Source organism: Chiloscyllium plagiosum, chromosome 32 (genome assembly GCF_004010195.1).
Source record: "Chiloscyllium plagiosum isolate BGI_BamShark_2017 chromosome 32, ASM401019v2, whole genome shotgun sequence".
NCBI classification, from domain to species: domain Eukaryota; kingdom Metazoa; phylum Chordata; class Chondrichthyes; order Orectolobiformes; family Hemiscylliidae; genus Chiloscyllium; species Chiloscyllium plagiosum.
The window spans coordinates 3,121,365-3,148,327 of record NC_057741.1 but is presented as its reverse complement, the minus strand read 5'-3'; the positions used below and the strand labels follow the sequence as shown (position 1 = coordinate 3,148,327).

General features: G+C 42.4%; 1 protein-coding gene across 1 annotated transcript in view; it reads left to right on the top strand.

The window, feature by feature from the left end:
* LOC122539245 (deleted in malignant brain tumors 1 protein-like) overlaps window positions 1-25,589 on the top strand; it is a 52,063-nt gene extending 26,474 nt beyond the window's left edge. The window contains exons 7-13 of the mRNA XM_043673946.1: window positions 6,016-6,330; window positions 13,398-13,712; window positions 14,125-14,439; window positions 16,628-16,945; window positions 22,324-22,638; window positions 23,298-23,612; window positions 25,540-25,589. Of these exons, the coding sequence (XP_043529881.1) occupies window positions 6,016-6,330; window positions 13,398-13,712; window positions 14,125-14,439; window positions 16,628-16,945; window positions 22,324-22,638; window positions 23,298-23,612; window positions 25,540-25,589 (1,943 nt within the window). The remainder of the gene's footprint in view (window positions 1-6,015; window positions 6,331-13,397; window positions 13,713-14,124; window positions 14,440-16,627; window positions 16,946-22,323; window positions 22,639-23,297; window positions 23,613-25,539) is intronic.
* Window positions 25,590-26,963: the final 1,374 nt, after the last annotated feature.

The window sequence follows — 26,963 nt, the reverse complement described above, 5'->3', positions numbered from 1 at the left end:
AAGGGCCTGTTTCCACACTGTAAGTAATCTAATCTAAACTGAAGCAGCAGCTAAAGAATATCAATATGCTTTTAGGGATAAGACTGGCAAATTAATAATGGGAAAGAAGTAACTATCAGGGACTTTGAACAAATATTTTGTATCTGACTGAATATCTGTGGAAGGTGTTAATAGCATTCCAATATTGGTGTAAAACTAGGGGCAGGGTCTCAAATGGGATGGTGTTAGCGTCTCTACCTTTAAATCAAAAGGCCTGAGGTCAAATCCCACCTGACCTAGAGATGTGTAGTAACATCTGTGAACAAGTTGATTAGAAAATATCTAAGATCATGGCAAAATAAAGGAAGGAATACAACAATCATCATCACTAGAAGAAAATGGAACCAGTCCAACAAATGGAACTAAAGGCTGACAAATCCCTTCGACATGGTGGCCTGCATCCTAGGATTTTATAGAAAGGTTGCAGTACAGAAGGTGGCCATTCAGCCAGTCACTCTGTGTCAACTATGTCAACACAGTTAGCCCCACTCCCTTCCTTTCACCCTATAATTCTAGATTTTGTCTTTAGAGACTTATCTAATTTTCTTTCAATAGCCAGAAGTGAATCATCACCCACAATCTCTCTGGAAGTGCATTCTAGTGACACACTACATAGAAAGGCTTTCCTTCATGTCACTTTTGGCTCTTTTGCCATTTTGCTTAAGTTGGTGTCTTTTCATTTCTCTTTTGCCAATGGGAACAGTTTCTCCATATCTACTGGTTCCAGACCCTTCAGAATTTTGAACACCACCATCACATCTCCACTCAATGTTCTCTTCTGTAAAGTGGTTGGTTCCAGCTTCTCCAGCCTTTCAGTATAGCTGAAGTCCACTATCCCTCGAGTAATTGTCGTCAATCTTTCTTGTACTCTTTCTTAATGCCTTCATATTCTTTCCAAAGTGTTATGCCCAAAATGTGAACACATTAATCCCGCTGAGGCTGAACTCATGTTTTTTAGATTAGATTAGATTAGATTACTTTACAGTGTGGAAACAGGCCCTTCGGCCCAACAAGTCCACACCGACCCGCTGAAGCGTAACCCACCCATACCCCTACATTTGCCCCTTACCTAACACTACGGACAATTTAGCATGGCCAATTCACCTGACCTGCACATCTTTGGACTGTGGGAGGAAACCGGAGCACCCGGAGGAAACCCACGCAGACACGGGGAGAACGTGCAAACTCCACACAGTCAGTCGCCTGAGGCGGGAATTGAACCCGGATCTCTGGCGCTGCGAGGCAGCAGTGCTAACCACTGTGCCACCGTGCCGCCCATATGTTTTATAGATGTTCACCATAAAGTATTTACTCTTGTACTCTTGTCATTAAATCCCAAGTTTTATATATTTTTATCAACCACTTTCTCAAACTATGTTGGCACCTTCAACAATTTGTATTGTTGAGCAACCTCTCCTCCTGCACTCTTTTTAGAATTGTATTATTTATTTTACACTGTCTTTCCTTATTCTTTCTACCAAACTGCATCACTTCATTCTTCTCTGCATTAAATTTCATGTGCCATATGCCTACCTACTCCAGTCCAGAATCTGGTTTCCAGCATCTGCAGTCATTGTTTTTACCTACCTACTCCAGTAGCCTGGGCATATCCTCTTGGCATTTCTCCACCTCACCGTTCACAATACTTCAGTGATCTGCAGATTTTGAAATTGAGCCCCGAAATCCTCAAAATTTAAGTAGATCATGAAAAGCAGTGATTCTAATATCAATTCCTGCAGAAATCTATGTTTTCCTTCAATCTGCAAAAGACAGGTTCACCGCTAGTTTTAGTTTCCTGGTACTCAGCTAATTTAATATTCATGTGATCATTATCTTCAAGATAGTAATTATTCTGTAAGATTTCCATCATCTCCACTGCCATCTATGTCTTTTCCTTTTCACCCCTTTCGATAATCCAAAGATATTGTTCCCTATATGATACCTGTGTCCGTATTTCTAAGTCATCCCTAGCATCGCCTCATTTTCCTTCAGCATATTTGCAAGCACTTCTACCTTCTTCCTTTTCACCATTCAAGGCCCCAAATATTCCTTTCACGTGAAACGCCAATTTACTTTATTTTCCAGTTTAATATACTGTGTTCTCCTCCATGAATGGATACCAACTTCAGATTCTTTTATTCATACATGGGATGTGAGCATTCTGGCTAGGCTGGCCTTTACTGGACTTTCCTAATTGCCCAGAGGGTAGTTAAAAGTGAACTACATTGCTGTGTAGTTCATATGTGGATCAGACTCGGCAAGAATGGGAGCTCTCTTTCCTTTAAGGATATTTGTGAACCATGTGGTTTTTAATGGCAACTGACATGGTTATTCTTTGTCTGGCTTATTTTAATGAATTCCGATTTAACAATCTGCCGTAGTAGGAGTCAAATGGTTTTCTCCAGAATGTTAGCTGGAATTCTGAATTGCTAATTAACTTTTGTTCACTTTACAAGCTGGTTAGCTAGGTGGGCTTCACAGAATGTGAGCTCACTGATTGGCCCAGGTTTAAAAGACCAATCAGGGAGTCTTGGCTAACAGATATAAACAGGAGTCTCAGAGCTGGTTCTGAGGAAGCCAGACCAATGTCAAGTACCATGCACCTTGGTGACAGATTACTGGCTTCTCTGGAGTTATTTCCCTGTTGGTTTTGATTTTTATTGTCTAACTTTCCTCCACTCTGCCTTTTCTTTCCTTGCTCTGCTTCAGTGCTTCAATGAGGCTCAATTCAAGCTCAAGAAGCAGAAGCCACTCTTTTGACACTGCATTTTGCAGCCTTTGTACCCAACATTGAGTTAACCTCAGCACCCTCTGTAATTTCATATTTCTTTGCTGGTTTGTCTTTTTCCCTCAATTTCTCTCTATTTCCTTTATTTTGTGGGAATGGCAGCTATTTAGGATCCTACCATTCACACATCCTCTGGACACCTTTTACATTACTGTGCCCATTACTACTCCCTTTGGTTTTTACACTATCATTTAATCTCTCCTGCCTTCTACTGGACCACATACCTTCCCTTTTGTTTCTCTCTACTCCCTTCTCCTATTTCACATGCCTAAAGTCTGCATCTTTTCTTTGAAGTAATTTTCTCAGTTTATCAGTCCAATTGATCAACCAGTTAGGATTTGAGGACAGCCGATATTGCAGGATGTTGACTTCTAACAAGAGTTTAAGCTGGGACATAACATTACCAATTGCACAACAAAAACATATATTAGTGACAAGGATCGACTATGATCTGGATCAGGCAGGGCAGCTAGCAAGCCGAGCTGTTCTTTGGCTCTTTGCTTTTCGGTTCTTGGGATCAAGTCTTCTCAACATCTGAAACTCTCTGAGAATGCTTGACTGAAGTCTTCCGTCAGTGTCATTGTTCTCCGTGAACTGAAATAAAAACCTCCCTCAGTCTCTTACTTCATACTCCTTTTCATGGATGAACCGTTTACTTCGAACTTAGAATTCCAAGAGTGTGGAAACAGGCTCTTAATCCCAACAACTCCACACCGATCCTCCGAAATGTATCCCACCCAAACCCATTTCCCTACCCTATCACTCTAACCTACACAGGTCTGAACACTATGGGCAATTTAGCATGGCCAATCCACTTGAGCTGCATATCCTCGGACTGTGGGAGGAAACCGGAGCACCCGGAGGAAATCCACGCAGACACGGGGAGAATGTGCAAACTCCACACAGACAGTCACCTAAGGCTGGAATTGAAACCAGATCCTTGGCGCTGTGAGACAGCAATGCTAACCACTGGGCCACCGTGCTGCCCTGGTGTAAGGGCCTTTTGATCCTATAAAGATTTATTTTAATTCAAAATACTATTGGGTATCTGGTTCTTTGCCAAAACTTTGGGTTAAATACCCTGTCCATGGTGTCAATCTACACTCCATTATTCTTGGGCTTTCACAAGAAATATCACCAAATATGTAACAATGTTGTAAGTGAGGTTGGACTTTAAGAGTGCTCCAGGGGTAATACAGCAGCTAATGCCATTAGGAATTGAAATAACTCTCCAGACACCATATCCCATCACCAATCACCCTTTATGTACAAATGCAAAGCCTTTGACAATAGTCTTTGAATGCCTCTCACTAAGTCAGGCATTCAGTGGGCAGCATATCCCTGACATTCATCCTTTTATGTTGGCCAGGACTCCCTGATTGGACCAGATTAACAGCGCCAATCAGAGAACTCCTATTCTATGATGTCCAGCTGGCTGCCCTCATTCCAGTCACTACAAGAATATAGATTTGAGTGCTGGTTTTCCTTATTATGTAAACAAAAAGTACTGCTTTTCACCACAGGTGAGTTGATAATGAAGAAAAGAAACATTCATTTGTTTGTAAGAGTACTTCAGGATTTTGTTTTAAAAATGCAGGTGTTCAGGGCTTGGGGTCTTGTGTCTCAATGATATTGTTGCTGCTTTTATGCCAGGAGCTCTGGGTTCAAATCCCACAGGGATGTGTAATAATAACTTTAAGCAGGTTGATTAAAAGTGCTGAATTGCTCCAGTAAAGGAAATTAGTTAGCAAGTGGAAAGAGTCAAAAAGGGTGGTGCTGGAAAACCACAGTAGGACAGGCAGCATCTGAGGAGCAGATTCGACTTTATATTGAAATATGAAGTGCAAATAACCAGTCAAGGAAGACAGATTGACTCTCACTTTGGAATGAATGATTGGGAATGTAACCTTAATTTCATCTTTTCCTGATCCTGCCTTAAACTGTCCCTTTCCCAGACGACCGCTGTCATCCCATTCATTCCTCTATCAGCCAGTTACTTTCTTGCTCCTTTCTTATCAGGCTGGTCTACTGGGCTGTTACATGCTACAGACAAACATAATGCTATCTCAACAAGCATCTTTATTAAGCAAGGTCAAATGAAAAGCACAGTCCAACTTTTGTACTACTTGTTACCTCTTCCAGCTATGTTTTATTTGTTCAAAGTTAACCAACCTTCTCAGAGAATGATTTCTTTAGCCTCACCTCAATGACAGTGAAACCTTAAGCAATTCCCATTGAAAATGAACTTAAGACACAGTGCATTTAAGCAGTAACCCAATCCTTTACCTACTTTAAGCTATATTTATGTAAATTACAAATGGATTTCTCATTTTTCTCAGTTTTTGATGGTGTCATTAATATAAACTCTTCATTCTGTTCCTATCCAAAAATGCTGCCTGGCTTGCTGGTATTTTCCAGCAATTTCTAATTTTATGTCAGGTTGACCATGATCCTATTAGTCATAAAGTCATAGAGTTGTACAGCGCAGAAACAGACCTTTCAGTCCAACTCGTCCATGCCGACCAGATATCCTAAATTAATCTTGTTCCATTTGCCAGGACTTCGCCCATATCCCTCTAAGCCCTTCCTATTCATTTACCCATCCAGATGCCTCTTAATTGTTGTAATTGTATCAGCCTCCACAACTTCCTCTGGCAGCTCATTCCTGCTATTGAATGACAGAGGAGACTTTAGGGGCTATATAGTCAACTGGTTTTCTTCTTTCTTACGTTTCAGGTTCCAGGGTTACTTGCCCAGATTTCTGTGATACCTGTGCTGAAGTTAGAGGGAGTGCAGTTGACAGTGGACATATAAACAGTACAGATTAGGAGCAGAAGGAGGCTATATGGCTCCTCAGACACTTGTTTACACAATTATTAAATGGAAATCAGGAACTTACAAAGTTGTCGATGCAGGGAACTTGAATGTTTCTAAAATATGGTTGATAGATACTTGTTGAATAAGGGTACCAAGGCAGGTTAACTGAATAAAGAAACGGATCAACATGATCTAATTGATTGGGCGAAGAATAGGCTGGAGGCTCTTCTTTCTAAGTTCTTAAATATTCCTTGTGTCCGCCATTTTTAGAGGAGTCTACATTAGCAGAAGGGCTATGGTCAAGCTAATGATTCCAGTGGAAACACAAGTAGTCGCAGGCAAGTGTAAATGTATTCCCATCTCTGTTCCAGGTCCGATATCTGTCCGGCTGGTGAATGGTTCCAACATGTGTTCTGGGAGAGTTGAAGTCTATCGTAACTCCATCTGGGGAACCATCTGTGACAATGGCTGGAATTTAAATGCAGCAAGCGTGGTCTGCAGAGTGTTGAACTGTGGGAAGTCTTTATCCATAACAAGAAGTGCTTACTATGGAGAGGGGAGTGGGGTCATCTTGTTAGATAATGTGAATTGTACTGGGACAGAGCCTGCCCTCGATCAATGCTCTGCCAACCCAAAGGTGGGATATAATTGCACACACAAGGAGGATGCTGGAGTCATCTGTTCAGGTAAGCAAAACAGGTTCCTGTTCCTTTGCACGTTTGTTCTTAAACTTAGTTCAAAATCTAGCTAACTAGTTTTCTAGCCTAGCCTTCTGATTGGTAACGGAAACCTCTTGTTTCTACAGCAAGGCATCTGCGCTACTGCTCCCCATCCCATGATTCCTGGTACAGGCCTCCGGGTTACTAGCTCAGGCCACTGGATTTCTTGGCCAGGCATCTGGGTTACTGGTCTGGGCTCTAGGTTACCAGTCCAGCCTTCTTAGTCATTAGTTCAGGCCTCTGGATTACAAAATCTCTGCGTTACTAATTTTGTAGATAGATTGTTTGCTTCAAGATTTCTGGTGGGTTTATTTAAAGCTGAACTAACTCAGTCATCACAGAGTAATCTGTAGTCATTGTCTGTGTCCAGAAGGCTGCAATGCAGAGTGACCATGGCTGCTAGTCAGGCACCAGACATCTCAGTGCAGGCTGATCTACATGTTAAATGAATACCTTTCTTGAAGCATTAATACTCAAAACCTTTTATTTCCCCATAATATAACTCTTGTATGCTACAAGAGAAAATGCATGAACATTGGATAATAGCAAAGTTACTTACACAGAGATAGGGATTGTAAACTTTGTATAATTTCAGTTACATCACACTGCAAATTTTTACTCTAAATTATAAGTGTCACATAAATGTGTAATTTGGATTTTGTTTCTTGAAGATAAATCATGGGTATACTTACAACTAAACAATTACAGATAATAGAGTTATCTCCAGTCTGTGTCCAGGGTGTGACAATGCAGAGTAGTTGTGACTTCATAGTTGTATGATGACATTCAGGTACAGGTTCATCTGAATGTTGGGTTTCATAAAAGGATATTATTCCTATAGTATGGCTTGAGGAGTTGTCGTGAGAGGTTTTGAGCCAAGGGTGTTGAACTGTCTCTTTGAAGAACATAGAACATACAGCACACTACAGGTCCTTCGGCCCTTTATGTTGTGTTGACCTTTTATCCTACTCTAAGGTCAAACTAACCTACATATCCTTCACTTTACTATCATCCATCTGCCTATCCACGAGTCGCTTAAATGTCCCTAATGTATCAGACTCTACTACCACCGCTGGCAGTGCATTCCACACACCCACCATTCTCTGTGTAAAGAACCGACCTCTGACATCTCCATAAACCTTCCTCCAATTACCTTAAAATTATGCCCCCTCATGATAGCCATTTCTGCCCGAGGAAAAAGTCTCTGGCTATCTGTGCTATCTATGCCCCTCATCATCTTGTACACCTCTATCCAGTCACCTCTCATCCTTCTTCACTCCAATGAGAAAAGCCCCAGCTCCTTCAACCTCTCTTCATAAGACACACCCTCCAGTCCAGGCAGTATCTTGCTAAATCTCCTCTGCACCCTCTCTAAAGCTTCCACATACTTTTTATAATGAGGAGACCAGAACTGAACACAATATTCCAAGTGTGGTCTAACCAGGACTCTATAGAGCTGCAGTATAACCTTGCAGCTCTTAAACTCAATCCCCTGCTAATGAAAGCCAACACAACATAAACCTTTTTAACAACTCTGTCAACTTGGTTGGCAACTTTGATGGATCTATGGACGTGGACCACGAGATCCTTCTGTTCTTCCAAACTGTCAAGAGTCCTGCCTTTAACCCTATAATCTGTATTCAAATTCAACCTTCCAAAGTGAATGATTTCACACTTTTCTAGGTTGAACTCCATCTGCCATTTATCAGCTCAGTTCTGCATTCTGTCAATGTCGCATTGCAACCGACAACGATCCACAATTCCACCAACCTTTGTGTCATCGGCAAACTTACTAATCTACCCTTCCACCTCCTCATCCAAGTCATTTATAAAAATCACAAAGAGCAGAGTTCCCAGAACAGATCCTGCAGAACACAATCGGTCACCGAGCTCCAGGCTGAATACTTTCCATCTGCCACCCTTTGTCTTCCATGGGCCAGCCAATTCTGTATCCAGACAGCCAAATTTCACTGTATCCCATGACGCCTTACTTTCTTAATGAGCCTACCATAGGGAACCTTATCAAACGCCGTGCTAAAATCTGTATGCATCACATCACTGCTCTACCTTCATCAATGTGTTTTGTCACATTCTCAAAAAATTCAGTAAGGTTTGTGAGGCATGACCTGCCCCTCACAAAGCCATGCTGACTATCTCTAATCCAGCTATGGTTTTCCACATAATCATAAATCCTGTCTGTCAGAATCCTCTCCATTAATTTGCCTACTACCGACGTAAGACTGACTGGTCTGTAATTCCCAGGGTTATCCCTTTTCCCTTTCTGGCCACACTCCAGTCACTACTGTCACTACTCCAGTGGACAGTGAGGATGCAAAGATCATCACCAAAGGCGTAGCAATCTCTTCCTTCGCTTCCTGTAGCAACCTTGGGTGGATCTCATCTGGCCCAGTGACTTATCTTATTCTCATGTTTTTCCTAATTTCCAGCACATCTCCCTTCTCAACATGAACCTGTTCGAGGGTATCAGCCTGTTTCATGCTGTCCTCACAAACAACAGGGTCCCTTTCACGAGTGAATACTGAGGCAAAGTATTCATTAAGGACCTCCCCTATCCAGCGCTTGCAGCAACCTCCATATTTCTATTGTGCATTTCCCTGAGAATATCTGTTCCCAATTTATGCTGCACGATTCCTGCCTAATGGCATCATAATTCCCCCTCCCCCAATTAAATACTTTCCCCCATTCACTCTGCTCCTTTTCCCCCTCCATGATGATCGTAAAGGTTGGGTAGTTGTGATCACTATCAACAAAATGCTCTCCCACTGAGAGATCTGACACCTGACCTGGTTCATTGCCAAGCACAAATCCAATATGGCCTCCCCTCTAGTCAGCCTATCTATATATTGAGGCAGAAATCCTTCTTGGACACACCTGACAAAATCTGCTCCATCCAAACTATTTGCACTAAGGACGTTCCAATCAGTATAAGGGAAGTTGAAGTCACACATGACAACAACCCTGTTACTTCTGCACCTTTCCAAAATCTGCCTCCCAATCAGCCCCTCCATTTCTCTGTTGCTATTGGGGGGTCTATAGAAAGCTCCCAATAAAGTGACTGCTCCTTTCCTGTTTCTGACTTCCACCCAGACTGACTCTGTAGACAAACTCTTTTTCTGCAGCAGTGATACTATCCCTGATTAGCAATGCCAGTTCACCACCTCTTTTATCTCCCTCCCTATTCCTTTTGAAACATCTAAACCCTGGAACATCCAACCATTCCTGTCATTCAAGTCTCCATAATGGCCACAACATCATAGCTCCAAGTTCTGATCCATGCTCCAAGTTCTTCAACCTTATACCTGACACTTCTTGCATTAAAATAGACATACTTTAACCATCACACTGACTTTCTCACAGACTCTTTGCACACTGTATCTGCCCGTTCACCAGCTTCCCCATCCTCTGGTCCATAGCTCCTGTTCGCATCCCCCTGCCAATCTAGTTTAAACCCTTACGAAGAGCTCTGGCAAACCTCCCACCCTGAGTATTGGTGCCCCGACAGTTCAGATACCAGCCGTCCTCCTTGTAGAGGTCCCATCTTCCCCAGAAGGTATCCCAATGATCCACATATCTGAAGCCCTTCCCTCCTGCACCAGCTCTGCAGCCATGTGTTCAGCTGCACTCGCTCTTTGTTCCTAGCCTCACTAGCCCATGGCACCGGTAGCAATCCTGAGATGACGACTCTGCTCGCCCTGCCTTTTAGCTTCCATTCTCACTCCCTATATTCATTTTTCAGGTCCTCATCCCTTTTCCTAGCTAGTCATTGGACCAATGTGTACCACAACTTCTGGCTGTTCAGCCTCCCCCTTAAGAATCCTGCAGACTCCATCTGAGACATTCTTGACCCTAGCACCTGGGAGGCAACATACCATCCGGGACTCTTGTTTGCGACCACAAAATCTCTTGTCTGTTCCTCTAACCATTGAGTCTCCTATTGCCATTGCTCTCCTATTCTCCCCCTTTCCTTCTGAGCCATGCAGCCAGACTCAGTGCTAGAAACCTGGCCGCTGTGGCTTTCCCCTGTAGGTACCCCCTATCACCACCGACCCCAATCCCCAACAGCATCTAAAGTGATATACTTACTATCGAGGGAAACAGCCACAGGGGATCCCTGCACTATCTGCCTATTCCTTTTCTCTCTCCTGACTGACACCCAGCTACCTTTATCCTGTAACATAGGTGTGATGGCCTCCCTGTAACTCCTCTCTATCACCCCCTCAGCCTCCCTAATAATCCGCAGTTCTTCCAGCTCCAGCCCCAGTCACTTAATGCGGTCTGTGAGGAGCTGGAGTTGGGTGCACTTCTTGTAGGTGAAGTCTGTAGGGACACTAGTGGTGACCCTTATCTCCCACATCCTGGAAGAGGAACATTCAACTGCCCTAGCTTCCAACGCATCTGCTCTAAATTGCCAAAAGATATATAAACAAACGTACCTAACCTTATCAACTCTTCATGCAGAGCATGTTTTTTTTTGTTCAGAGGAGGAGGATGAGTAGGAGATACTCCACATGTAATATTTCAGATTTAGCCACTGCCTGAATATATTAGTTCACTTACCCAGCTGTCCCCGTGTCTGCTTCCGCTCCTGTTTAGCCTTTGCTCCGCTGATTCATGAGGTCAGTATTTTGTATTCAAATTTACCTTCCCGGTTGCCTCTGGCTCTTGCACTCTTGACTCCCACTGCTGAAATACTTAAGACAATAAAGTAAACAGCTTGTGAGGCCTTGGGACTTTCTGCAATTTAGAATAATAAAAGCAGGATGAATGAGTGGAGTCAGGTTCCTATAGAGCCAAGATTTTAGCTTTCAGTTTGTTGGGGTTTTGAAGTTGGTTGTGAAAGTGCTATACATAACTTAACCACAACAAAAAGCTTGAGTTCTCTCTCACTGCCAGAATTTTCTCTTGATGTTCTTTCCTCCTGGACTGGAGAACCACCTCATATGAGACAATCATTTTACTGAATTTGCCTTTGCCAAGGGTATGTTTAAGGAACATTTGCTATTTAATAGTTAAACAACCTGTTATTCTGTTAAATTTTCCCAGTAAAGTAAAAGTTATACCAATTGTTCTTTCTTTTGTTTGTATGATAGTTGTGTCAGAATAAAATGTGTTTTGCCTATAAGCTAATAGTGTGACCACTTGAATCACATCTGGAACACAACGCCTTACACTTACCTTTAAATAAGTTAAAGTTTAGGATGTAGGCAATCTCCTTGAGGGGGTTTGATCTGGCCCATAATACTCCTAAAGTAATAAACATGCTAACATAGTACTCCAAGCATCTCCTTTACTAGTTTGTGCCTCAGGGTAGCTTCTTCAAATCTCTGTCCAGCTAATTCAGGCCTCTGGGTTACTAGTTTCAGCCTCTTAAATATGAGTCCCAGCATCTAGTTTACTCATCTAGATCTCTGGTTTACAATATTAGGCTTCAGAATTACTCATTCATGTCTCTTGATTACCTGTTCCAGTATTTGGATTACCAGCTCAGGTCACTGAGTATTACCAGAGCAGATCCCTGGGTTACTAGCCTACACCTCTGGGCTTCTCGTCCATTCATACAGATTACTTGTTTTGGCTTTTATATGACTAGTTTAGACTGCTGGATTACAAGTCGAGGCCTCTGGGTCACTAATTCTGACCTTTGGGCTACTAATAGGCATAGTATCTGCAAACTGTTTACATAATTTAATCTCTTCAGCCTCATCAATCCAGTGCTGCTGATATATGGAGAAATAAACAAGAGGTCTGGGTTAATAACTCAGAGGCCTGAAATTTTATTTTATGTATTGATGAGATATGGGTGTCCCTAGCTATGCCAGCATTTATTTCCCATCACTAATTGCCAGAGGGCAGTTAAGAGTCAACCACATTGCTGTGGACCTGAAGTCACATGTACCACAGACCAGGTAAGGATGGCAGATTCCCTTCCCCAAAGGACATTAGTGAACATGATAGGTTTTGCTGGTGGCTTCCCTTTGATATGTCCCAGAGGCTGGTCTAGTAAACCAGAGAAAGGGATGGTTAACCCAGGGTTAACCAGGCTAGTAACTGAATCCAGAATTTTGAACCTCTGGATTCCTATCTGATGCCTCTGGGTAATTAGTTCAGATTCTTGAGTTCCTCACCAAGGCCACTGGATTACTAATCTGAACCTTGCGTTTCTTAATCAGGCCTCTGAGTTACAGGACTGGGCTCTAAATTACAACACCAGGCTCTGGATTACTAGTTCAGACTTAATCCATACTTTATTAGTCTATCCACTCAGAACCAGAGATCACTGGACCAGGCCCCTGGGTTGATCATCCAGATTTCTGGGTTTCCAGTCAAGACCTTTGAATCCTTTAGCCAGGCCACTGGGTTACTATTTCCGGTCTTTGGTTTACCCAAGGTTCTGATTTATAATACAGGATATTTGGCTACTAATCTAGTACCTTCTCTGGGTTACTATACTTGGATTATAGTCTGGGTTATATTCTAGGTCTTTGATTTATTAACCCCGACCTCTGGTTTATTTGACCATATTTTGACTTGGAGAGCTGTACATCAGATGCACTGGACTGATACTGAAGGTGAAGAGGTTAGATTTTGAGGACAGTTTGCAGATACTTTAGCGTATAAAGGGTTAAACTTAGGTTTAATTTAGGTAAGGTAAAGATAGAATCTGTTAGGTTTAGTGGGAAAATCCATAGAATTAGAGCCAGTATATTCAGGGATAACTTCAGGAAGGAAGGAAACTTTCTTTCCAGAAACAAACGTGTTGGTGCTGGGGATCAGTTGGCAATTTCAAAGCTGATTGACAGACATTTCTTGCTTAAGGGCTTCAAATAGAGATAAGATAAAGATTTACCGTGATCCAGTTGAATGGCAAGACATGCCGAAGGGTTGAGTGGTCTTCTCTGTGCTAACTAGTTTTGGAAGCAGGTGAACACCTGGGCTAAAATGTTTAACCAATGACTCAATGAAAGCTGAGATAATTCCAGACCGGTTCAACTATGTTCACAACTCTATTCCAGGTCCAGTACCTGTGCGGCTGGTGAATGGGCCTAATGTGTGCTCCGGTAGAGTTGAGGTCTATCGTAACTTTGAGTGGGGGACTATCTGTGACAATGGCTGGAATGAAAATGCACCAAGTGTGGTTTGCAGAGTGTTGAATTGTGGATCGGCTTTGTCAGCACAAAGAGGTGCCTACTACGGAAATGGATCCGGGGCTATCTGGATGGATAATGTGAGATGTAACGGGAATGAACCTGCCCTCGATCAGTGTTCTGCCAACCCACAGGTTGGGAGTAACTGCACACACAGAAATGACATTGGAGTTGTCTGCTCAGGTGAGTGGGTTCCCATCACAAGGGAGTGGAGATTCCTGATTGGATGAGTAGGGCTGTCTTGTCAACGACTTCTTTGGCCAACTCTAACAATGTTCTGCCTGGTTCAGTAACAGATGAAGGAATGAATCAGTGTCTTGAGCCATTCTGTATGATGCTGAGCCAAGCACATACAACAGGGAAGTCCTACACTCTGTCTGTGGCCCATGGTCATTATCCTGTTCTGCCTAGGTGTCTTAAAAGTGGGCTAATGTGAGAGGGAGTCCTGATTCATCAGGGCCTGTGCCTCAGTATCAGTTGTTGGCAGCATTCCTGCCAGATTAGGCAGCATGCCATTCCCATTCTGGGAGTGACAATGCAAGTGATCATCCATAAAATCCCCCCAAAAATTAACCAGGTCCCATCTCTGTTCCAGGTCCTGTATCCGTACGACTGGTGAATGGAACCAACATGTGCTCTGGGAGAGTTGAAGTATACCGTAACTCTTTTTGGGGAACCATCTGTGACAATAGCTGGGATAAAAACGAGTCGGACGTGGTCTGCAGAATGTTGAACTGTGGGACGGCTGTGTCAGCACCAGGAGGCTCTCAATATGGAGCGGGAACTGGAAACATCTGGTTGGATAGTGTGAATTGTAGTGGGACAGAGACTGCTCTTGATCAGTGCCCTGCCAATCCACAGGTGGGGATTAACTGCACACACAGTAGGGATGCTGCAGTGATCTGTTCAGGTAAATGCATTGAACCTGCTCCTATGTGTTAGTTTGCAGACTGATCTGAATTGAAGTTCCTGTTTTTAACATTTCTTCTGGCATCTACATTATGTGTCCAATTATATATATATCAGTCTTGAAGATGCTGTAGTGGAGATTCTGCAGTGCAGAATATACTGAGGTCTAAAACAGTCAAATATTGAATAATTGCAGAGAAATGTAGAATAATACAGAAAACCAAGTTGCATTTGAAATGATACAGATTTGTTAGGCTAGGCACATGGAAAGTATTTCCTTGAGGTGGAGGGGTGAGAGGGTAAAGGCTTCTAGAACAAGAAGGAGAATCCTTAAAATTAGAATGATACAGCCAAGAAGCACCAGCTCACAGAAAGAACAGTGGAAATCTGCAAGTGTCCCCACCCCAAAAATGCTGGGCTCATCATTTGGGGGCTGACTGGTTTTATCCTATTCCTAACTGTGTATATGTTATCTGTGATAACATAGTCTTGAAAATGACGCAATGAAGATTCACCAAAATGTACTGCAGTCTAAAACAATTAAATCTTATGAGTTTGCAGAGAAACTCAAAATTAAAGATAAAATTAAGACATAGTCTGATTAAAATGATGGAGAAGTTTTACAGATTTGATTGGATAGTTATATGGAAACTATTTCTTCAGGTTTGGAGGTGGGAGGCTAAGGAGGGCTTGCATAACAAATGGGAAAATCCTTAAAATTGGAACCTGTCCATTCAGGAATTAAGCAGGAAGCTCTGCCTGACACAAAAAGTAATGGAAATTGGTTGGTCAACAGGAAAAATTGCAACTGACATTGGTAGATATTTGTTCGATAATGGTTAATGAAGTTTTGAAAGATTTCTGCCATTTGGCAGAATTCCAACTTTGTCATCATTCGATTCAGCTATTTGAATTTGGTTTCCAACCTCTTCCTTTACAGAGGTGCATTTAAATTCATCACATTTACAAATGTAACTACAGAATGGAGGATGCGATGTGGGTGCAATGATTTGCAGGGTGGGGAGTGGGGATCATAAACTGTTGTGAGATTACGTGACATGAAGTGAGAGGAGCTAAAGCAGCTTAGCATCCCCAACAGCGATTGCTGTCTGCCATGTAATTCGATCCAGACAGTACAGTTTACAATTAACCTTTCAATTTCTTTCTCACCTGTTGTTTGCATTTGCTTTCTAGGTTAAATTAGAATTGAGTTAATTAAAGACAAAAATCAGCTACTCATTCATTCTGAAATTTGTGCAATTTTTATCATGACCTCTTGATCTGCAGAATGAGCTTTAAGATAACGTCATAGGTTGAAAGTCTACCCTGGTGTGCTTAACCAGTTATAGCAACCGGCAATTAATTACTTTTTGAAAATTAATTTTGTCAAATAATTTTCCTGATAATTAACTTGTCATTTTAAATCTGTTAAATTGTAATTGCAATGATTCATTTCAATTCAAGCAGAGTTCACCTATCCAACAACAATTTATTGTGGGACTTGTAAAGAAGGACAACAGTTTTAGACTGGAGATATAACTAGTAGCAAATGTAGGCTGGAAAGAACAGGGGCAATTGGTGAACAGAATTTAATGATTAAAGATGCTTTGAGCAAGTTTTTTTGTAAGTTAGAATGTAGGAGGCCAGGCAGGTGATACTTAAAAACTCATTTTGGCATGAGCACAGTCTTATTTCATCTGTGACAGGGTGACATGAGTGAACAGAGTTTGACATAGAAACAGAAGACAACAGCATTAATCACAGTATTTCTGGTGAAAGAAGGTAAACAATGGGGAAAATAATGTTTCTACCCATTGATGTCTAATAGTTCCACCCATTTAAATGGCTTCAAACCTTTTGCATTCAGTACAGATCATTAAAATTACCATTAATGCACAATGCCTTGTTATTCAAAATAAACTTTTTGTTTTCAGCTACTTTCATCCTTGAGTTACAGAACCAAGGTGAAATTATGATAGAAAAATGCAATTAAGATGCAGATCAATTATGATCGAATTGAATTATGGTACAGTTATGTGTGATTGAGCCTTTTCCCACGTTCCCATAGAGGCTGAATGTTAACCAGCATGGGGAGGGATGTGACAGCAGGTTGATATGTCCACCTGATGAGATCATGAAACTTGATGTAATCCCTGACCAGTTTTATTGTTTCCCTGTCTGTACTCCAGGTCCAGTCCCTATACGGCTGATGAATGGTATCAACATGTGCTCAGGGAGAGTTGAAGTCTATCGTAACTCCAGTTGGGGTGCTGTCTGTGACAGTTCGTCAGCCCAGGCGACAGCGGGCATCGTCTGCAGGGTGTTGAACTGTGGGGCAGCTCTGTCAGCAACAAATGGTAGTTACTACAGTGGAGAGGGGACTGGTATCATCTGGTTGGATAATATGCAATGTGTTGGGACAGAGCCTGCCCTCGATCAGTGCATTGCCAATCCAAGGGTGGAAAATAACTGTACACAGGGACAAAGTGCTGAAGCGATCTGCTCAGGTGTGTGCCTTTATCCTTGCTCTTTGCGTATTATTTTTCTAAATTGACATGGTAGAATTCAAATTGATCTTGACAGATTACTAGCTAACTTATCAGTCCATTCCTCTAAGTTGCTAGCTCATGCCACTACCCTTGAGTTTTTGGAAAAGATAATCAAGTGTGTAGATTGAGGCATTGTATTTCACATTGTCTACTTGGATTTCAGCAAGGCTTTTAATAGAATACCACATGGCAGACTGATAGCAAAGATATGAAAAAGACCATGGAATTCAAGGAAATTTGATTAATTAATCCAGAAATGGCTGAGTGGCAGGAAACAGAAGGTGATGGTCAAAGGGTGTTTTGGTGATTGGAACCCTGTGATACGGGCATCCACAGGGATCGTGTTGGGGCCCTTACTGTTTGAAGTGTTTGTAACTAATTTAGACTTGAAGTTCATGGATGATATTAAAATTGGTGGAGCGGTAAATAGTGAGGAGGATAGCCTTAGATTGCAGGAGGGGATAGAAAAGCTGGTCAGATGGGCTAATCATTGACAAATGAAATTCAATCTGGATAAGTGCGAGGTAATGCACTTGAACAGGACAAGTGAGGTAAAGGACTACATGATGTTTGGTAGGACCTTGGGGAGCACTGAGGATGAGAGGAAACTTTGTACACATGTCTATTGGTCCCATTTTGAAGCAGAATTGGTAGATAAAGTGGTTAAGAAGGCGTACAGTTTAAGAGCAGGGAGGTGATGCTGGAACTGTATAAAATGTTAGTTAGGTCACAGTTAGAGTATTAGGTGCAGTTCTGGAATATGGGTTAAAGGTGGGGGTGAAAAGGAAATTTACCAGAATGTTGCCTGGGCTGGTGAATTTTAGTTATGAAGAGAGTTTGGATAGACTGGAGTTGCTTCCTTGAAGGAGAGAAAACTGAGGGCTGGTCATAATTGAGATGTATAATAGTATGAGGGGCATAGATGTGGTAGATGGGAAAAATAACATTCCCATTGGAGAAGGCATCAGTGACAAGGGGGCATAGATTTACAGTTAAGGACAGATGGTTTAGAGGAATGTGTAGAAAAACATTTTCATCCAGAGGATGGTGAGAATGTGGAACTCACTGCCTGTCAGGGTGGGGGAGGCAGAAACTGAACTGATAGCGTAAATCAAGGAAATGGGATAAGATGGTTGGATAATAAGAGAGGAAATGAGGACAGTTATGAGAAATGATCCACGTTCGAATGGTGTAATTGGTGGAGGTAAAAGGAATGGAGACAGAAGTAGCAGTAGTGTACAGACACCTAAACAATAGCCACACTGTCGGAGGGATCTAATTCAACAAATAATAGGAGTATGTAAAAAGAACACAGCAATAATTATGGGGGACTTTAATCTTCATGTTGATTGGGTTAGAGATGTTAGAGGGAACAGCTATGACAAACAAATTCATAGAATGCATTAGGGAGTTTCCTAGTGCAAAATGTCATGGAGCCAACCGGGGAACAAGCGATCCTGGATCAGGGTAAAAAATTCCCTGGGAAGAAGTGATCTTACCTTGGTACATTTAGTATTTAGTTTGAATGTGAGAATCTTGAGTTGGAAACAATTGTGTTTAATTTAAATAAAGGAAATTATAATGAAATGAAGAGAAAGTGGATTGAGTGACTAGATTAGCAGGAAAGACAAGTAGTGGCAGACATTTAAGGAGGTAATTTAGTGACAGCTCCAAAGACTGGGATAAATTTAAAAGACCACGATGGAGGACCAGAAAGATAATAAAGAGAGAGAAAATAAACCATGAGGGCAAACTAGTGAGGAATAGGAACACTGATGATAAGAGCTTCTTTAAATGTATCAAATGAATCTGAGGATTTAGTGATTGAGAATAAGGAAATGACAGAGGACAGTTCCACCACAGAACACACCATGTGGTATCCTTCATTAAAGATAGCAATTTCCCCTCCCACTGGCTTGAAGATGCCCTCCAACGCATCTCATCCACTTCCCACACCTCCATACCTGAATCCCATCCCTCCAACCGCAACAAGGACAGAATCACCTCTGGTCCTCATCTTCCAATCCACCAACCTTTGCATAAATCGCATCATCCGCTGACATTTCTGCCACATCCAAATGGACCCCACCACCAGGGATAGATTTCCCTCCCCACCCCATCCGCTTTCCACAAAGACCGTTCCCTCTGCAACTACCTGATCATGTCCACGCTCCCCAACAACCCACCCTCCCCTCCTGGCACCTTCCCCTGCCACCGCAGGAATTGCAAAACCTGCAGCCACACCTCCCCCCTCACCTCTGTGCAAGGCCCCAAGGAGCCTTCCACATCCATCCAAATTTCACCTGCACATCCACACATGTTATTTATTGTATCTGTTGTTCCTGATGCGGTCTCCTCTACATTGGGGAGACCGGACGCCTTCTTGCGGAGCACTTCAGGGAACAGCTCCAGGATACTCGCACCAACCAACCCCACTGCCCCGTGGCCAAACATTTCAAATGCCCCTCCAATTCTGCTGAGGATATGCAGGTCCTGGGCCTCCTCCACTTCCACTCCCTCACCTCCAGATGCCTCATCTTCCACTGCGGGAGTCTTCAACCCAAGGGCATCAATATGGACTTCACCAGTTTCCTCATTTCCCCTCCCCCCAGCTTACCCCAGTTCCAACCATTTTCCTGCTCCTTGGATGCTGCCTGACCTTCTGTGCTTTTCCAGCACCACTCTAATCTCGATTCTAATCTCCAGCATCTGCAGAAGCCAGCTTTGTCTAAATGACAGAGGAGTTAAACAGGTATTTTGAATCAGTCTTAATACTTTGGAAGGTTCTTTGATTATTAATACTAAAGGATAGAGATGAAGTACTTAGTACCATCACCATTATACAAGAATAGCATTAGACAAACTAATGAGTGTGACAGTGCCTTGGCTTTAAGAATTAATTTTTTTATTTTAATTTGAAGGCAGAACAGTCTCTGAGAAGATAAAGAAGTTGTGAAGGTTTGGGTTTTTTTTTGAATTTGGAACATGAGAAGTAGCCTGAACAGGTGTGGTTGAACTCCCAGAGAACCAGAGATTTAGCTTTCAGCAACTGCTGTTGGGTCTTGAAGAAGTAAAAGTTATTTTTTTCCCTCTCAATTGCAGCCAGAAACTGGGGATTCTCTGCCTGTTGTGGGAACTGGGTGTCAGACAATTCTGTTTTCTGAAAATGTGTTCTACCAAGGATATGTTTGTGAGATATCGTTGTACTTTAACTATAGCATCTGAATAAATTGTGTTTTGCTTAACATTGAGTAGTTTAATCAAATTGTAACCGGAACACAGGACTTCATATTCACCTTTAAAATAAGAAAAAGCTAGGGTCTAGGCAATCTGCTTAATATGTTTTGACAGGATGTGGCATGGTCCAGAACATGGGGCTAAAGGCAGATGAGTCTCCTGATCCCTATGACTTGCATCCTAGGATCTTTAAGAGATAGCTACAGAGAGTTGGTTGTAATTTTCCAAAAGTCCCTGCAGTCGGGAGAAGTACGAGAGGATTGAAAAACTGCCAGCGTGACTACAGTTTTCAAAAAGGGCAGGAGGCATAAAGCTGGTTACCATAAGTCGATTAGCCTAACATCTATTGTTGAAAAAGTATTGCAGCATATTTGGAAAATCATATTCTAATCAAGCAGAATCAGCATGGCTTCATGAAAGAGGAATAATCTCTACCCAATTTATTACAGCTATATGAGTGAATAGGTGTGCTGTGAGATTAGATTAGATTCTCTATAGTGTGGAAACAGGCCCTTCGGCCAAACCAGTCCACACCGACCCTCCAAACAGTCATCCACCCAGACCCATTTCCCTCTGACTCATGCACCTAACACTATGTGCAATTTAGCATGGCCAATTCACCTGGCCTGCACATCTTTGGACTGTGGGAGGAAACCGGAGCACCAGGAGGAAACTCACACAGACAGGGGGAGAATGTGCAAACTCCACACTGAGAGTCACTCAAGTTTGGAATCGAATCTGAGACCCTGGTGCTGTGAGGCTGCAGTGCTAACCACTGAGCCATCCTGCCACCCCACTGTGTATTTGGACTTCCAGAAGGTGTTCAATAAGGTACCTCACAAAATGTTAAGTCATAAAATATGGTCACATAGTGTTGAAGGCAGTATATTGGCATAGATATAGAGTCGGCTAATGAGCAGGAAACAGCGAGTGGGGATAAGGGGGGTTCCTTTTTAGGTTGTAACCAGTGGAGCTCCACAAGGATTAGTGTTGGAACTGCAACTGGTTGTAACATATATGAATGACTTGGAGGAAGGAAGCAAATGTCTGCAGCCAAATTTGCAGATGATACAAAAAATAGGTGGGAAAGCAAGTTGTGAGAAGGATACAAACAGTTTACAAAGAGTTAAGTTAGTGGACAAAAACTTGGCAAATGGAGTATATTGTGGGGAAATGTGAAGTTGTTTATTTTGGAAGGGAGAACACATGAACAATTATTATTTAATTGGAGAAAAATTGTAACACAAAGAGATTTCTGAGTACATGGGCATGAAACACAGAAAACTAGTGCCCATGTGGAGAAGCTAATCAGGAACACTAATGGAATGTTGGCCCTTATTTCAAGGGCATTGGATTAGAAGCATAGGAAACTCTTCCTGCAAATGTACAGGGTGAGGCCACACCTGGACTACCGTGAGGATTTTTGGTCCCCTTATTTAAGAAAACGTTATTTCAGAGTTCAGAGAAGGTTCACTAGAATGACCCCTGGAATGGAGCGATTGTGTTGTGAACAAAGTTTAAACAGGTCAGGACTCTATTCATTGGAGTTTAGAAGAATGAGAGGTGATCTTATTGAAATGTATAGGAGGGCTCGAAAAGGTAAATACTGAGAGGATGTTTCCCATCATGGGAGAGTTGAAGGCCAGAAAGCATAGTCTCAGGATAAAGATAATGTAAGCCTGAAATGAGGAGGAACTTGTTTGGAGAGTTTGAGTCTATGGAATTTATTGAAAAGGGCAGTACTGACCGACAAACAAAATAAGCCATAATTTTAAAGGAAAATTAATAACTCAAATAAAAATGACATTCCCTGGGTTGAAAATGTATTCTTGTAGCCCTGGTGAAAACCAGTCACAGAAGGCCTGTAATGTACATACTCTGTCTCCAGGAATACCTAAGCACAAACCTAACAGGCAGGCAGTCAGGTCAAGTGTGTTTATTAGAGACTGAAATTAATCCCCAGTTCATGGCAGTTGCCTGCCCAGAACAAACACAATGAATATCAAATTAATATCTGAGCTCAAAAGTCCAATCTTTGACTTTGATGAAAGCGCAAATTATGCTGGGTCAGTTCAAACACACTACCATTTTTATTCCAGGTCCAGTGCCTATACGCTTGGTGAACGGGCCCAGCATGTGCTCTGGGAGAGTTGAGATTTATCGTAATTCCACCTGGGGCACTATTTGCGACAATGGCTGGAATATTCGTGCAGCAAATGTGGTCTGTAGAATGTTGAACTGTGGGACAGCACTGTCAGCACCAGGAGGAGCCTACTATGGAGTGGGGACTGGGGATATCTGGTTGGATGATGTGAGGTGTAATGGGACCGAGCCGGCCCTCGATCAGTGCTTAGCCAATCCATGGGTGGGGAATAACTGCACACACAGCCAGGATGCTGGAGTTACCTGTTCAGGTGAGTGGTACTGCCATGGCAACAACCATATTGCCACTTTATAACTACCTTCTGCCCAAGTGAATATTCATGTGAAGGTTTGTATTGTGTCTGAGTCCATCATTGAGTGATACCAAGCCCCTCACAATAGGAAAGTCACAGGCTCTATCTTCTGCAGGGATTATGATCCCACGCAGGTGTTTGGGAGGAATGAGATTCTGAGGAGAGAGTTTGTTGCACAATTAGCTTGTCTTTGACTGCCTGGTAGTGACAAGATTTCTCCCAGGTGTAGGCTGCAAGACATTCCTAAAACTGGAGAGGAGACAAGGTACAGGTATGATCAACCTGTACTGATACCAGAAGAACAATGTAAACAACAGTGAAGGAGATATACCAGATTAGATTAGATTAGATTAGATTAGATTAGATTAGATTAGATTAGATTAGATTACAGTGTGGGTACAGGTATGATCAACCTGTACTGATACCAGAAGAACAATGTAAACAACAGTGAAGGAGATATACTGATCTGCCTTTTGTGCAGACTTCAAAATGGACTACAGCACATCTAGCCAATTAATTTGAAAGCTTTGCTATTATTACAGGTATATTGTTTTCTTCCCTCTGATCTCTCCAGTATAAACACAGATCAGTTTAAACTTGTGCTGTTTTTATTCCAGGTCCAGTGCCGATACGCTTAGTGAACGGGTCCAGCATGTGCTCTGGGAGAGTTGAGATTTATCGTAATTCCGCCTGGGGCACTATTTGTGACAATGGCTGGAATATTAGTGCAGCGAGTGTGGTCTGCAGAATGTTGAACTGTGGGACAGCGCTGTCACCACCAGGAGGAGCCTACTATGGAGTGGGGACTGGGGTCATCTGGTTGGATGATGTGAGGTGTAATGGGACCGAGCCGGCCCTCGATCAGTGCTTAGCCAATCCATGGGTGGGGAATAACTGCACACACAGCCAGGATGCTGGAGTTACCTGTTCAGGTGAGTATTTTCAATCCCACTCCGTTTTAGGCATTACCTCTCAAACAAATGGCATTTAAAGCCTATATTGCTGGATTACAAGCCTGGGTTTTGGATTAATACAGGTCATTCTGGTATAGCAAGTGTTTCCTCAGCCTGAATTGGCTATATTGCAATAGATGAATTGTATATGTTGTTTGGATAACACAAACTTTCTCCTGAACAGATGTAATGGTTTTACACAGTGCAACTTTCTATAGCACGAGTTTGCAGAGGAAAACAACTGTCATGTTCTAGCGGAACGACTTGTAGTTAAGGCCACCTAAGTATTTACACAGGCTTCTAGGTTATTAGCCCAGGTCTCTGCATTATTCATCTAGGATTGCTCATTTTGGCCACTCAATTAGCAAGCTTCTGGACTAATTATTAAGACAATTACATTGCCTTAGAAGGAGTGTAGCTCAGATCCATGCGAATATCTCTGGGAGTAGAAAGAGTAAATTACAAGGATAATTTGGAGAGATTAGGAGGGGAATTTTCATTTCTGATGTTAAATGTGGAAGTGGTCTGAAAATTGGAAGTGACCTTCCCCCAGGATGGAGGGCTTTTCCCATGTGATTGCAATCTCCACAGGTCATGACATTCTCATGTGCTGGTAAAACACTAAGTTTTCTTGGTGGGCAACATGGCTGCAGGGCCCTTCCTGGCTTTAATTTTGAGGAACCATATTTAAAAGACCCAGGCAGCACGTCCCTCTTCACAACTCAAGAGCATCAATCATCCTCTGCTCATCATCCTCACCCACCCCTGGAGATGTTGGAGATATGTGAGGAGTTAGTCCATGCTTTAGTGGCACCTCCCTTGGAGTGGTCCTGAAGGTTTTACACAAAAGAAGAGATGGGCTGTTTCACAGGCAACAAGATGCCATCCTGCATTACCAATGCAGTTTGGATGGAAGTGACCATGGCAGTCGTTATCTGCAAAAACCAGGGAAAAGAACTGATTTTTTGTGCAACACCAGGATAAGTGCCACTCCCAACTCAATGTTTCATGCTCCTTTCACTGTGAGTTAGCATTGTAAAGGTACCACTGCACAGCACTGTGACACACAAGACTGGATTTCAGGTATTTCCATCGCATGCAAACAATTCCTAAAACTTTATTGCTCCAACCCATATGGTATTGTACGCACCACAGTCTCTCCCATTGCCAGGGTGCACACCGAAACCAGAAAAGGAGCTAAAACAGTTAAATTGCTGCATCACCGGCTCATTGAGCTTTCATCGCAACTAGTAGGACCTACACAGCACAATCTTCTCAGAGACTTGCATGTGGCTTCATGGTGAATACTCAGTTGCTTGTAAGGCATACGCACCATGTAAAGCTTTCTTTTTCTCCATGAGCTCTAGTTCATTAATCACACTAAACCACTTTTCATTCAGAACAGACACCCATGGATTGCTCTCTCAGTACATCCAGAGGTATCTTGCAGCACCATTTCCCCTTTGCCAAGGACCCAAATTCCTCCATCTGTTCAGCTGAAAATCTTTGCATCACACCAATTCAAGACATTCCTAGCAGGCCATAGTCCTCTGGGCACCAACCCGAGGCACCCCTACGATCATGTAAGGTGAGGTGACAAAGTCGGTAGAAGTGAGGAGTGCAGATGCTGGAGATTAGAGTCAAGGTTAGAGTGGTGCTGGATAAGCACAGCAGGTCAGGCAGCATCCGAGGAGTAGGAAAATCAACGTTTCAGGCAAAAGCCCTTAATCAGGAGTCATCAGGAGTCTTTGTCAATCTCAGCTACGTTTGTTGAGATGGCACAAAGATGTAGCACTAGGAAATAAAGGACAAAATCATTTTGAAGTCTCTGGGTGTTAACAAGGTGTTAACCTTGTGTATACAGCACTTTCTGCACAATTCCTGTGGTCTCTTTCTGTCCATTAAGATGTTTTGAATATTGCTGTTTTCTTTGCGGATGACTTTGAGAACCAGTGATTACGCCAGATGCTCACATGCACATTATGTATTGCAGCAGACAGAATGTTGAGATTCTTACTCACTGCTGACCTCGAAGGAACATTACTGTGGAAAGCAGGAACTTAAGCTCAATGGTTGGGCAGCATAGCGTAGCTACTTATGTTTTATTCAGAGGGGAATTGAATGCAATAATAGGGACCAATACTGTCACGGATGGATGCATCTATGACAGGTAGATCAGTCAGGATGAGGTCAAGTATAATTTTCTCTTTTGTTCGTTCTATCATCACTCGCCATGATCTCTGTCCCTTCAGCCCCAGCCAGCTCAGTTAGTTGTCATGCTAACCAAGCCAGATTTGTTGTTGGACATTAAAGTGCCCCTCCAGGAGCACATTCTTCCCCATGCCACCCTCAGTGCTTCTTTGAAGTGATGCTGCGTATGGGGTTACTGATTTCTTAGTCTAGAGTGGTTTGGAGATGAAAATCTATGAGCCTTTTGTGCTTGTTGGTGCTGTAGACCTTGGTTCTCCTCTTCATCTGGTGTTTGTTCATCTCCAGAACCTCTTGTGTGTGATTTTATGCGAGCTGATCCTTTAGTCTTCTCCTTTTCCTCATTCTGATCAATGCTAACACAGCTGCTGGATTTGATAGGTCAGACGTGGCATGGAACTACAACAAATTTTGCTTTAACAATCACTTTATGAACCAATACTCTCAATAAACCAGCCACATTATAACTTCAAAACCAGAATTTTACCGTATTACCCTGATTTCCGCAATGTCCAAGTAATTAGCTGAAGATGCGTGTGAGAAAGCTTTCTGCCAATAAGTTTTATTTTAGGCAAAGTTGCATTGTTATTTAAGAGATGTATGCTGTAGGTAAAGTATGACAGTGATGTGTATATCCCTTGCATCATGTTTCTTCTGCTTGGTGTATGTTTTTACTTGATCATGTGAACTTCTTAATCAACTGGAATATTCGATCCACTGGCACACTCCTGGTCCGGTAGGTGCTGGTTAAGAAAAAGTTTGCTGCACTTACTTAAAAATAAATATCAGTATTGAGATGGAAGTGTTCCATTTGAGATGTTGACAGAGTCAATGTAACCTATGAGATTTAATCAGTCCCCTCATGTTGGGTGAGAGGCTGCCCTACAGCCTGACCTATTGAGGTGCATTCTCCATGATCCCAGACTGATGTTTCCCTCCTATTGCTGCCGTGTGCACAATACTTGTGTCTTTTATCTTTATTTAGATTTCTATGGACATGGTGATTAGCACAATGTCATTCCTGTTGCCTGCATTATCCCCTGCAAGCCAACCCTACAACCTTGCAATGTGGAGTCCTTGTGTGGTGTTTCATCACCTCATGGCAAGGTTTTACTTCAGTTA